The 14,296-nt window shown below is 43.5% G+C and overlaps 1 protein-coding gene across 1 annotated transcript; it reads left to right on the top strand.

Annotated features, from left to right (window-relative positions):
• The first annotated feature begins 311 nt into the window (after positions 1 to 311).
• LOC121867116 (RNA-binding protein 12B-like) lies at positions 312 to 14,085 on the top strand. The gene is made up of 5 exons (XM_042366872.1): positions 312 to 371; positions 1,077 to 1,246; positions 11,257 to 11,314; positions 12,155 to 12,205; positions 13,525 to 14,085. Exons 1-5 carry the CDS (start codon positions 312 to 314, stop codon positions 14,083 to 14,085), a joined length of 900 nt encoding a protein of 299 aa, XP_042222806.1.
• Positions 14,086 to 14,296: the final 211 nt, after the last annotated feature.

The raw sequence follows: 14,296 nt of genomic DNA, 5'->3' as shown, positions 1-14,296 counted from the left end.
GTACTGTAATCACTGTTTATAAGAGCTTCCTGTACTGTAATCACTGTTTATAAGAGCTTCCTGTACTGTAATCACTGTTTATAAGAGCTTCCTGTACTGTAATCACTGTTTATAAGAGCTTCCTGTACTGTAATCACTGTTTATAAGAGCTTCCTGTACTGTAATCACTGTTTATAAAGGCCCTTTATTTATCCATCACACAAGGAGTGTTTGCTACTTCAGGTGTAGGTTATTATACATACACAGGTCCCAGTAATGTGGTTTAATCTATCTGCGACGCCCCACCACTTCCTTCAGAGGGAGTGGCCACGATGCCTACGTCTCGTGTGTCCTCTCGCATACAGTCAGTAATTCCTCACAATGATTCAGTGGTAAAAAAATACTTCGATTTCACTCATCTTCTCTGTTCCTATGTGGTGTTTCCTCCGCTCATTACACCTACTTTACTCTTGTTTCCTCTCCTCCGGCATTCTTCTCACTTGTTGTCACCTTCTCACTGAACCTCTCCATTTATTCCACTACTCCTTCTTCCCTTTCTATCCTAAACTTCTTCCTCCTCGTTTTAAAGTAACAGTATTATACAAGAGCATAACTCAAGTCATGTAAGCTCGCCTCACTGATCATACGCAACAAAAACAATGATGTTGTTTATTTCTGAGAAGTAAATAAACTACTGGCGCTCGGTGTAGTCAACAACGTACAGTATACAGTAAAATACAGTAGTCATTACAACACAAATTTAGGATATCGTAATCTACCGTAAACAACTAAAATACGATAGCTGACTGTTAATGTCTGATGTACAGGGCGTAACAAAAGGATATTATGATTTATGTAACTCAGTGAATGGAAATATATAGCAATTCTTAAGTTACATACCACATGAAAATAAAATTATTACAGAAACATTAGTACAGTACTGGTACAGATTACAAAATGTAGAACGGTCCAAAACTTTACCCATGGTCACTGTACTTTACTCAATAATCTTGCATCTTCTAGTCCTCAGCGAAAACCAAAATACAGTACTGTACTTCATCCATCTAAGATCCACTCTGTACAATTCCACTTGCCAGGGAATGTTTTCAGTGTACAAAAGTGGAGTAAATATTGATGTTTGTGTTTTCATGAAGCTCCCCATCCAGGACTATACTCCACTCTACTACTACAATCTGGGGTCCGGACAAAAGCCCCCCCGGACTAAAGGCCCCCTGGACAAAACCACCTCAGTTAAAGTGCAAAATAGGTGAGATTTGGTTAGATTCATGAACTGTTAACAATAAAGAATACAAATTATGTAAAAATTCTTATTATTATTTGTCCTAGGGGGCTTTATCCCGACGGGGCTTTTGTACTAGTGGGCTTTTGTCCTAGGGGGCTTTATCCCGACGGGGCTTTTGTCCTAGTGGGCTTTTGTCCTAGGGGGATTTTGTCCTAGGGGGCTTTATCCCGACGGGGCTTTTGTCCTAATGGACTTTTGTCCTAGGGGCTTTTGTCCTAAGGGGGCTTTTGTCCTAGTGGGCTTTTGTCCTAGGGGGCTTTAGTCCTAGTGGGCTTTTGTTAGGGGGGCTTTTGTTCAAGGGAACTTTTGTCCCAGTGGGCTTTTGTTCTAGGGGGCTATTGTTTTAGTGGGCTTTTGTCCGAGGGGCTTTTTGTTCTAGGGACTCTCTTTTGTCCGAGGGCTTTTGTCCCCTAGGGGGGCTTTTTTGTCCTAGGGGGCTTTTGTCCAGTGGCTTTTTGTTCTAGGGCTTGTCCGAGGGCTTTTAAGCTCCCTGAAGTGGCCTGTCCTAGTGGGCTTTTGTCCGAGGGGCTTTGGTCTCAGAGGGCTTTGTCCTAGGGGGGCTTTTAACCTAGGGGCTTGTCCTTAGGGGCTTTTGGTCCTAGTGGGCTTTTGTTCTAGGGGCTTTTGTCCCAGTGGGCTTTTGTTCTAGGGGCTTTTGTCCGATGGGGCTTTGTCCTAGGGGCTTTTGTCCTAGGGGGCTTTTTGTCTCTAGGGGGCTTTGTCCTAGTGGGCTTTTGTTCTAGGGGACTTTGTCCTAGTGGGCTTTGTTCTAGGGGGCTTTTGTCCTAGTGGGCTTTTGTTCTAGGGGGCTTTTTGTCCGAGGGGCTTTGTCCCAGGGGCTTTTTGTCCTAGTGGGCTTCTGTCCTAGGGGGCTTGTCCTAGGGGGCTTTTGGTCCTAGGGGGCTTTTGTCCTAGGGGGCTTTTTGTCCCAGTGGGCTTTTTGTCTCCCAGGGCTTTGTCCCAGTGGCTTTGTCCTGAGGGGCTTGGTCCTAGTGTGGGCTTTTGTTCTAGGGACTTTTGGTCCCAGTGGGCTTTTGCTCCTAGGGGACTTTGTCCTAGTGGGCTTTTTGTCCGAGGGCTTTGTTCTAGACTTCTTGTCCTAGTGGGCTTTGTCCCTAAAGTGGTCCTAGGGCTTTTGTCCCAGGGGGGGCTTTTGTCCCAGGGCTTTGTTCTAGGGGGACTTTTGTCCTATTGGGCTTTTGTCCTAGGGGGCTTTTGTCCTAGGGGCTTTTGTTCTAGGGAATTTTGTCCAGTGGGCTTTGTCCTAGGGGGCTTCTTTGTCCTAGAAGTGGGCTTTTAGTCCCAGGGGGGGCTTTGTGTTCTAGTGTAGCTCTTTGTCCTAGGGGCTTTTTTGCTCCCAGGGGGGCTTTTGTCCTAGGGGGGCTTTTTGTCCTAGGGGGCTTGTCCTAGGGGCTTTATCCAAGGGGCCTTGAACTAAGGGGCCTTTGGTCCCAGGGGGGCTTTTGGTCCTAGTGGGCTTTTGTCCTAGTGGGCTTTATTTGGTGGGCTTTGTCCCTTGAGGGCTTTGTTCTAGGGGGCTTTGTCCCAGTGGGCTTTTGTCTCTAGGGGACTTTTGTCCTAGTGGGCTTTTGTCCTAGGGGCTTTTGTCCTAGTGGGCTTTTTGTTCTAGGGGCTTTGTCCTAGGGGCCTTTTTGTTCTAGGGACTTTGTCCTAGTGGGCTTTTGTTCTAGGGGCTTTTGTCCCAGTGGGCTTTTGTCCTAGTGGGCTTTTGTTCTAGGGACTTTTTTGTCCCAGTGGGTTTGTCAGAGGGCTTTTGTCCTAGGGGGGGCTTTTTGCTCCCAGGGGCTTTGTTCTAGTGGGCTTTTTGTCCTGAGGGGCTTTTGTCCTAGTGGCTTTTAACCTAGGGGGCTTTTGTTCTAGGGGACTTTTGTCCTAGGGGACTTTGTCCTAGGGGGCTTTTGTTCTAGGGGGGCTTTTGTTCTAGGGGGCTTTTGTCCCAGTGGGCTTTTACTTTTAGGGGGCTTTTTGTCTCTAGGGGACTTTTGTCCTAGGGGGGGCTTTTGTTCTAGGGGACTTTGTCCAGGGGGCTTTGTTTTAGGGGCTTTTGGTCCAAGTGGGCTTCTGTTCTAGGGGGGTTTTTGTCTCTAGGGGACTTTGTCCTAGGGGCTTTGGTTCTAGGGGCTTTTGTCCTAGTGGGCTTTGTTTTAGGGGGCTTTGTTCTAGGGGACTTTGTCCTAGGGGCTTTGTCTCTAGGGGACTTTTGTCCTAGGGGACTTTGTCCTAGGGGGGGCTTTTGTTCTAGGGGCTGGTCCCAGTGGGCTTTTGTTTTAGGGGCTTTTAATTTAGGACTTTTGTCCTAGGGGGCTTTTGTTCTAGGGACTTTTGTCCTAGGGGCTTTTGTCTCTAGGGGCTTTTGGTCCAAGGCGGGCTTTGTTCTAGGGGGCTTTGTCCGAGGGGCTTTGCCCTAGGGGGCTTTTGTCCTAGGGGGCTTTTGTCCCAGTGGGCTTGTTCTAGGGGACTTTGTCCAGTGGGCTTTTTGTCCGAGGGGCTTTTTGTCCTAGGGGGGCTTTTTGTCTAGTTGGCTTTTGTTCTAGGGGACTTTTGTCCCAGTGGGCTTTGTCCGAGGCCTGTGTCCTAAGGGGGCTTTTGTTCTAGTGGGCTTTGTTCTAGGGGCTTTTTGTCCTAGTGGCTTTATTTCCTGGGACTTTTGTCCTAGGGGCTTTGTCCTTGGGGGCTTTTGTCCTAGTGGGCTTTTGTTCTAGGGGACTTTTGTCCTAGTGGGCTTTTTGTCCGAGGGGCTTTTGTCCCAGGGGGGCTTTTATCCTAGGGGCCTTTGTCCTAGGGGGAAGTGGTCCTAGGGGACTTTTGTCCTAGTGGGCTTTTATTTCTAGGGGACTTTGTCCTAGTGGCTTTTGTCCCAGGGGGGCTTTGTTCTAGTGGGCTTTGTCTCTAGGGGCTTTTGTCCCAGTGGGCTTTATTTCTAGGGGGCTTGGTCCTAGGGGCTTGTCCTAGTGGGCTTTTGTTCTAGGGGACTTTTATCCTAGGGGCCTTGTCTTAGGGGCTTTTGTCCTAGGGGACTTTTTGTCCCAGGGGGGGCTTTATCCTAGGGGGCCTTGTCCCAGGGGCTTTTGTCCTAGGGGACTTTTGTCCCAGTGGGGCTTTTGTTCTAGGGGACTTTTGTCCTAGTGGGCTTGTCCGAGGGGTTTTTGTCCTAAGGGGGCTTTTGTTCTAGTGGGCTTTGTTCTAGGGGCTTTGTCCCAGTGGGCTTTATTTCTAGGGACTTTGTCCTAGGGGCTTTTGTCCTTGGGGGCTTTTTGTCCCAGTGGGCTTTTGTTCTAGTGGGCTTTTTTGTTCTAGGGGGACTTTTAACCTAGTGGCTTTGTCCTAGGGGGGGCTTTATTCTAGTGGGCTTTGTTCTAGGGGCTTTTGGTCCCAGTGGGCTTTTATTTCCTAGGGGCTTTTGTCCTAGGGGGCTTTTGGTCCCAGTGGGCTTTGTCTCTAAGGGCTTTTATCCCAGGGGCCTTTTGTCCTAGGGGCTTTTGTCCTAGGGGGCTTGTATCCAAGGGGCCTCAGGTCCTAGGGGGCTTTACCTAGTGGGCTTGTCCTTGAGGGCTTTGTCCTAGGGGGGGCTTTTGTCCTAGTGGGCTTTGTCTCTAGGGGACTTTATGGTCCCAGTGGCTTTTGGGTCCTAGGGGGGGGCTTTTGTCCTAGTGGCTTTGTTCCTAGGGGGCTTTTGTCCCAGGGCTCTCTTTAGTTCCAGAATTCTTTGGTCCTCTGAAGTGGGGTATTTGTTCTAGGGGCTTTTGTCCTAGTGGTCTTTGTCCTAGTGGGCTTTTTGTTCTAGGGACTTTGTCCTAGTGCACTCTTTTGTCCTAGTGGGCTTTGTCCGAGGGGCTTTTTGTCCTAGGGGTGGCTTCGTTCTAGGGGCTTTGTTCTAGTGGGCTTTTGTCCTGAGGGGCTTTTTGGTCCTTGGGCTTTGTCCTAGGGGGCTTTTGTTCTAGGGGACTTTTTGTCCTAGTGGGCTTTGTTCAGGGGCTTTGTCCAAGTGGGCTTTTGTCCTAGGGGGGGCTTTTGCTCCCTAGGGGACTTTTGTCCTAGTGGGCTTGTCCTAGGACTTTTGTCTCTAGGACTTTTGCCCCTAGTGGGCTTTTGTTCTAGGAGGCTTTTGTCCCAAGTGGCTTTTGTCCTAGTGGGCTTTTGTCCTAGTGGGCTTTTGTTCTCGGGGGCTTTGTCCTAGTGGGCTTTGTCCTAGTGGGATTTTGTCCTTAGTGGGCTTTTGTCCTAGTTGGCTTTTGTCCTAGGGGGGGGCTTTTGTCCTAGGGGCTTTTATAGTCCTAGTGGCTTTTGTCCTAGGGGGCTTTTGTCCTAGGGGGCTTTTTGTCCTAGGGGGCTTTAGCCCAGTGATTTTTGTCCCAGTGGGCTTGTCCTAGCTGGCTTTAACCTAGGGGCTTTTTGTCCTAGGGGGCTTTTGTCCTAGGGGGCTTTGTCCTAGTGGGCTTTTGTCCTAGGGGCTTGTCCTAGTGGGATTTTGTCCTAGTTGGCTTTTGTCCTAGGGGGCTTTTGTCCTAGGGGGCTTTTGTCCTAGGGGGCTTTTGTCCTAGTGGGCTTTTGTCCTAGTGGGCTTTTGTCCTAGGGGGCTTTTGTCCTAGGGGTGCTTTTGTCCTAGGGGGATTTTGTTCTCGGGGGCTTTTGTCCTTCACTCCTACGATCTACACCAACACCACACTATGATTCTCACTTGTAAGCTGACTGGTAATAAACTGTTACACTGTCAATAACCACTTCACAGTCACATTTACAACTGACAGGGAAAACATTTATAGCTGATAAGTCCAAGCTGACAGTTGTATATGCTTACAACAAGTTTACAATGACACCAATTCGTGTTTGGCAGCCTGTGTATCTCGACTCTCGCTGTGTACACTCGTTACATAAATATTAACAAGTCAGTGTTTGTTAGTTATCATGATCCCGCTACCTACTGAACGTTCCCTACCCATCCTGCTACCTACTGAACGTTTCCCTACACATCCTGCTACCTACTGAACGTTCCCTTCACATCCTGCTACCTACTGAACGTTTCCCTACACATCCTGCTACCTACTGAATGTTCCCTTCACATCCTGCTACCTACTGAACGTTTCCCTACACATCCTGCTACCTATTGAACGTTCCCTTCACATCCTGCTACCTACTGAACGTTTCCCTACACATCCTGCTACCTACTGAACGTTCCCTACACATCCTGCTACCTACTGAACGTTCCCTACACATCCTGCTACCTACTGAACGTTGAACGTTCACTACACATCCTGCTACCTACTGAACGTTCCCTACCCATCCTGCTACCTGCTGAAAGTTCCGTACACATCCTGCTACCTACTGAACGTTGAACGTTCACTACACATCCTGCTACCTACTGAACGTTGAACGTTCCCTACCCATCCTGCTACCTACTGAACGTTTCCCTACACATCCTGCTACCTAGTGAACGTTGAACGTTCACTACACATCCTGCTACCTACTGAACGTTGAACGTTCCCTACCCATCCTGTTACCTACTGAACGTTCCCTCCACATCCTGCTACCTACTGAACGTTCCCTTCACATCCTGCTACCTACTGAACGTTCCATTATACATCCTGCTACCTATTGAACGTTCCCCTACCTACTGACCGTTCCCACATCCTGCTACCTACTGAACGTTCGCTACACTGTGCTACCTATGCTACCTACTGAACGTTCCTACACATCCTGCTACCTATTGAACGTTGAACGTTCACTACACATCCTGCTACCTATTGAACGTTCCCTACCCATCCTGCTACCTATTGAACGTTCCCTACCCATCCTGCTACCATCCTGCTGAACGTTCCCTACACATCCTGCTACCTACTGAACGTTCCCTACACATCCTACCTACTGAACGTTCCCTACACATCCTGCTACCTACTGAACGTTCCCTACACATCCTGCTACCTACTGAACGTTCCCTCCATATCCTGCTACCTACTGAACGTTCCCTATACATCCTACTACCTATTGAACGTTCCCCTACATATCCTGCTACCTATTGACCGTTCCCTACACATCCTTCTACCTACTGAACCTTCCCTACACATCCCGCTACCCACTGAACGTTCCCCTACACATCCTGCTACCTACTGACTGTTCCCTACACATCTTTCTACCTACTGAACGTCTCCTACATATCCTGCTACCTACCGTACGTTCTCCTACACATCCTGCTACCTACTGAACGTCTCCTACATATCCTGCGACCTACTGTACGTTCTCCTACACATCCTGCTACCTACTGAACGTCCACTACACATCCTGCTACCTATTGAACGTTCCTTACACATCCTGCTACCTACTGACCGTTCCTTACATATCCTGCAACCTACTGACCGTTCCCTAATCTTCCTACGGTAAATATTTCTCGTTGACAAACTGTAAGAATGTAAGAATTGTGTCACTTAAGTTAAAACACAAAAGTAACATCCACACACACACTGAGACTCCACTTACTAAACCCGTTCACTTAACACCAGTCAGGACACAAAGTCAAGAATGTTCCCTTACGTGTAAAGTACCTACGTTTTATTCTTCACCTTAAGTAAACCAAATAAGTACACTCTGACACTACCAGTTACCTAAATCACTCACTTTATGAACCTTTGTGAATCTGGACTCTTGAGTTGTAGATTTTTTTTTTGTCGCCAATATTTATGATCTTGACCGAAAAAGTTGTAGCTAAGGTTGTTATTATAGTGTTGTAAGTGAACTCAGATGTACCGTAAGTATTAAGTAACAAAAGCTTATCGGTATCTTTGGCTACGTTATACTAGTCCGTTATACACTACGCAACACCGTTACACACTACGCAACACCGTTACTACAGATAGGGAAGACTAGTACTACAGATAGGGAAGACGAATACAAACGTTAAGTATAAACTAGGTAACACGGAAATAGAAAACTCAGTTTGTGAAAAAGATCTAGGTGTATTTGTTAGCAACGACTTGAAACCTAGAAAACAATGTATTAGCGTTCGCACCAAGGCAAACAGGATTCTTGGGTTCATATCTAGGTCTGTGAGTAACAGAACTGCTGACGTTATCTTGAAACTTTACCTAGCATTAGTGAGGCCACACATGGATTATGCGGTTCAGTTCTGGTGTCCTTATTATAGAATGGACATAGATTCTTTGGAGAGAGTACAAAGAAGAATAACAAAAATGATCCATAATATTAGAAACCTTCCATATGAAGAAAGACTGAAAAGCTTAGGCTTACATTCATTAGAGAGGCGTAGAGTTAGGGGAGATATGATAGAGGTGTACAAGTGGGTAAGTGGGATTAACAAGGATAAAATGGAAGATGTTCTGAAGCTCAGTAATAACGAAATAACTAGAACAAATGGCTTTAAATTAGGTAAATTCCGATTCAGAAAGGATATAGGCAAGCACTGGTTTGGTAATAGAGTTGTGGATATGTGGAATAGGCTACCGAGTGCTATAGTAGGATCGGGGACGCTAGGGAGCTTCAAGACGAAGTTGGATAGGCACATGGAAGTGCTGGGATGGGTGTGAAGGGATCTGCCCTGTATGGGCCAGTCGGCCTCCTGCAGTATCCCACTTTCTTATGTTCTTATGTTATGTTACACACTACGCTACACCGTTACACACTACGCTACACCGTTACACGCTACGCTACACCGTTATATTTTTATTAGTTTATGGCTGAGTGTTGATAATAAACAACTAAGAGACTCAGTATCTCTTTGACATGCTTCCAACAAACCACACTAGACTAAATCACCAATAACTGAGCTTGTAAATAACATCAATATTACCACACCCACATCTTAATTGAACTTGTAAATAACATCAATATTACCACACCCACATCTTAATTGAACTTGTAAATGACATCAATATTACCACACCCACATCTTAATTGAACTTGTAAATAACATCAATATTACCACACCCACATCTTAACTGAACTTGTAAATAATATCAATATTACCACACCCACATCTTAACTGAACTTGTAAATAACATCAATATTACCACACCCACATCTTAACTGAACTTGTAAATGACATCACTATTACCACACCCACATCTTAACTGAACTTGTAAATAACATCAATATTACCACACCCACATCTTAACTGAACTTGTAAATAACATCAATATTACCACACCCACATCTTAACTGAACTTGTAAATGACATCAATATTACCACACCCACATCTGCCTCACCTATTTTAAAACTTCCTTCCTTAATAATTGTGTTAATGATGTTATCTGGCAACAGTTACCCTCCTTACTCGTGTTTACAGCTCTTCATGTTTACAAGCCTGGCAACAGTTCACTCCACCTGACCTATTTATTATTCTGACGATATGAATTATGTCACTTAACTAATATTAACTGGTTCTGAGCCAACACAACAAATATTATTAACTTATTGATGTTACTTGAAAACTAACATAAATATTAAAATTTTAGGGTTAACATTGAGGAAACTACTGTAGGCCTATTGATCCATACTAGGCTGTCCTGTTTACACCCAGCCCCTATCGCTCATATATCTGTCTAGTCTATAGGCCTTATTTAAAGATATCCACTGTGTTCCAGTTAATGATGACGATTGGTAGTTTGTTGCACTCACCCACTGCTCTATTTCCCAACCAATGTTTACCTAATTTACAACCACTCCTACGCAAGCGCTCCATACTAATATAAATGTTCATGTGTCATTTTTATGAGACGAAACGAGCATATTATGAAACGCAAATAGGAGTTTATTTATATGGTCCACCTGCAGATAATCCACCCCAGCTTATTTCACCTAAAGATTAACCACCCTAACCTAACCTTATCTCTTTAAATAGTCTCAGGGTGGTTAATCTTCAGGTGAAATAAGCTGGGGTGGTGATTCTTCAGGTGATCCATTTTAATATATCAATTTATTGAACACAAAAAATTATCGTAATTCCGTTGGTATATAAATAAAAACAATTCAATAAAAAATAAAATAACAAAAATAATATTGTTCTCGATGTCAACAATTTATACAATACTGTGTTTGTGTTTATTTACAACCCAGCTTAATGTAACACACCATCAGGGTCTAAAAATATTAAATCAGAAAAAAAATATTACTAAACCAGGTAAAGTAATATTATCCAACCAGGTAAAGTAACATTATTAAACCAGGTAATGTAAAGTAATATTATAAAACCAGGTAAAGTAACATTATTAAACCAGGCAATGTAAAGTAATATTATAAAACCAGGTAAAATAACATTATTAAACCAGGTAAAGTAATATTATTAAACTTCATAAAACAATATTATTAAACTAGGTAAAGTAATATTATCCAACTAGGTAAAGTAATATTATTAAACCAGGTAAAGTAATATTATTAAACCAGGTAAAGTAATATTATTAAACCAGGTTAAGTAATATTATTAAACCAGGTAAAGTAATATTATTAAACTTCATAAAACAATATTATTAAACTAGGTAAAGTAATATTATCCAACTAGGTAAAGTAATATTATTAAACCAGGTAAAGTAATATTATTAAACTTCATAAAATAATAGTATTAAACCAGGTAAAGTAAGATTATCAAACCAGGTAAAACAATATTATTAAACCAGAGAAAGGAATATTATTAAACCAGAGAAAGTAAAGTATTATTATTAAACCACAGAAAGTAAAGTAATATTATTAAACCAGGTACAGTAATACTATAAAATAATATTAAACCTGAGTACTATTAAAACAAGAAAATCTTATCATTAAACCACGAGAAATATAACAATTTATGATGCACTGACTGATATACACACACCGGTGAAAATTATTAATAACTCAAATATTACTTTCAATAAATTACTTAGTGTTAAGGACCCTAATTCTGTTTGTTATAAGTACACAGTCACTTAAATGTTATATGCTGACTGGTATAAAGTGTGGTTGGGTGTCTCAGTACCCCGGTTCGAATCCTTGACGATGTTGACAAGACTGGTGTTACAGCTGCTTGTGAGGTGAGGTGTGGTGGAGAGAGAGGGAGGGAGGGTGCGTGAGTTAAAGTGTGTGGGGGTGAGAGGAGTGACGTAGAGGGAAAGTGAGTGGGGTAAGGATATGGGAGAGACAGTGAGGATAAGACAGAGAGAGAGAGAGATGGGATGAGTGTGAGAGAGAGTGAGCGTATGAGCGTGTGTGTATGACTGTGTGTGCGTGTCGGCCATGACCAGCAGGGCCTCCCCCACCTCATAACAATGGACTAGTCCAGCGGCCACGTCGGCCATACGTAACATCAGGATTGTTACCTCAACTTGTTCCTCCTGCGTGGTGAGGGCGAGGGGCAGGTGTGGTGCTCCTCCCTAGACGTACATCCCCTCACACCACATCTTCACACAATCCTTCACTGTGAAATATAACGTAAAACTCCTCACAAAGTCGCTGGGATGGTTCCTTCCCACTACAGGTCCAGAGAAACTGGCTTAACACACGGGCGAAATTCCCTTCATCAGTCGAGCACAGCCCCTCTCGCCTGATTGGTGGGTTTGTAATAATGCTGGCCAATGGAAAACTCGGGATGGTTCAGAGGTGGTGAGTGAGCGAATACATACCGCCTCTGTTGATGACGTCACAGGGAGGGCGGGGTTTGGGCCCACGCTCTGAGTAAGGCTTCGTCTGGTATGGACTTTATAATGAAATCTTGTGGGACCGTTCCTGAAACATTACCGTTAACCCTCCCTTTTGGTATAATGTTCCCATAATGGTGTATAAATATATCCTTTTGCAGCACCTATATTAACTGCATATAATCCCAGTGTGATATAATTGCGATAATTAGAGCCAAGAGCATGATTCCTTTTCAGGTAGCGGCCCTAACGCCTCCGAGTTGGTCACATGGCGCGTCGTCTGGTACGGTGAGTTGACCAATCAGAGCACAGAACCCAGAGCGCAGTCCCGAAATACTTGGAGTCGTAATTGCAGCGGGGGAAGAGGAGTCACCGAGACCTGCACCACTCGAGAGCTTTTTTTTTTTTTTATAACTATATATTTCCTCCCTCTTCCTCCACCCTATATTAATGATCTACTGCGTGATAAGATAATGATAGACACTCCTAACACCCATCATATCTTCCTCTCGTGTGTGTGTGTGTATGTTAAAAGACTAGAATAATCCATCTATCCATCTATCCGCGTGAGTACTGTAGCAGCGGGTGAGGTCTCGGGTTACCAACACATGTTATCAATGGCAACTTAGACAAGGGAGGCAGCGGCGGGTCATGGCAACTCCACGCTCCAGGGTTGCCACACGTCACCACATGAACCCAACCTCAGCCAGCGTCCGCATATCAATCACACTTGACGCACAGCCTTCCCTCCATACAGGTGTTAATTTTTTACACTGAAAGACGGTTATTGACGGCATGTACACCTATCTGTGCAATGACGGTGCTGTTATTGTGGGTAGTTGGATGTTTTTGGTATTTATAAAAGCGTTGCAATACACAATATGAAGATGGTGGCATCAGCAATGTTGCTCACGTGCACTACAGACAGGATGTTGCAATACCTATTATACCTTCAGTTACGCTAAATAACCCCAAAGTAATAACATATTGGTGATTTCCATGCAATAACGACGACTTTTAACAGCTATTATACACAGTAGTAATATCAGTACTATTATCATTAACGAATTATGTCATATACCTATAATTAACATCAAACAATTAGGTGACGTAAGATATTGACGTCATTCCAGAGTGATTAATTATCAATTACTAACAGCCAATCACCTGCCTAGTTATGACACAGACAATTACGTGGTTACTATTTGGAGATTGATCTTAAATGTTGAACTTTATTAAAATTGTTCATACTAAACTTGACCTTAAAGCTGATATTGAACTTAATGGTTGATCATAAAGCTGATATTGAGCTTAATGGTTGATCTTTAAGCCTAATTGTAAGCTGAAGTGTTAATCCTGAACTTGATAATTGACCTTGACTTGACATCTGATCTTAAACCTGATACTGATCTTAAGCTTGAACCTGATACTGGTCGTAAGCTTGAACCTGATACTAATCTGAAGCTTGAACCTGATACCGATCTTAGGTTTGAACCTGATACTGATCTTAAGCTTGAACCTGATACTGAACTTAAGCTTGAACCTGATACTGATCTTGAACTTTAAGCTGATACTAAACTTAAGCTTGAACCTGATGCGATCTTAAGCTTGAACCTGATACTGAACGTAAGCTTGGACCTGATACTGAACGTAAGCTTGGACCTGATACTGAACGTAAGCTTGGACCCGATACTGGTCTTAAGTTTGAACCTGATACTGAACTTAAGCTTGAACCTGATACTGATCATAAGCTTGAACCTGATACTGATCTTAAGCTTGAACTTGATACTGATCTTAAGCTTGAACCTGATACTGATCTTAAGCTTGAACCTGATACTGATCTTAAGCTTGAACTTGATACTGATCTTAAGCTTGAACCTGATACTGATCTTAAGCTTGAACCTGATACTGATCTTAAGCTTGAACCTGATACTGATCTTAAGCTTGAACCTGATACTGATCTTAAGCTTGAACCTGATACTGATCTTAAGCTTGAACCTGATACTGATCTTAAGCTTGAACCTGATACTGATCTTAAGCTTGAACTTGATACTGATCTTAAGCTTGAACCTGATACTGATCTTAAGCTTGAACCTGATACTGATCTTAAGCTTGAACCTGATACTGATCTTAAGCTTGAACCTGATACTAATCTTAACTGGCGATGATAATGATGTTTGATTAAGCTTCGTATTATGACGTTGATGTTATTGACGTCATTATGGTAATTTATGTTAATTAAGCTTCGTATTATGACGTTGATGTTATTGACGTTATAATGGTAATTTATGTTAATTAAGCTTCGTATTATGATGCTGATGTTATTGATGGTGATTATAGTGATGATGTTTATGATGTTGATTGATAATGTTATTGATG

Source organism: Homarus americanus, unplaced genomic scaffold (genome assembly GCF_018991925.1).
Source record: "Homarus americanus isolate GMGI-L3 unplaced genomic scaffold, GMGI_Hamer_2.0 scaffold6317, whole genome shotgun sequence".
Lineage (NCBI taxonomy): Eukaryota > Metazoa > Arthropoda > Malacostraca > Decapoda > Nephropidae > Homarus > Homarus americanus.
This window is presented reverse-complemented; position numbering and strand designations above follow the sequence as displayed.

Bases quoted from the DNA above. Each gene is read 5' to 3' on its own strand.
- LOC121867116 (XM_042366872.1), top strand. From the start codon at position 312: ATGCCTACGTCTCGTGTGTCCTCTCGCATACAGTCAGTAATTCCTCAC. The intron at 1,247-11,256 runs GTGAGATTTGGT...TGGGTGTCTCAG, and splicing joins TCAGTTAAAGTGCAAAATAG to TACCCCGGTTCGAATCCTTG. The intron at 11,315-12,154 runs GTGAGGTGTGGT...ATTCCTTTTCAG, and splicing joins GTGTTACAGCTGCTTGTGAG to GTAGCGGCCCTAACGCCTCC.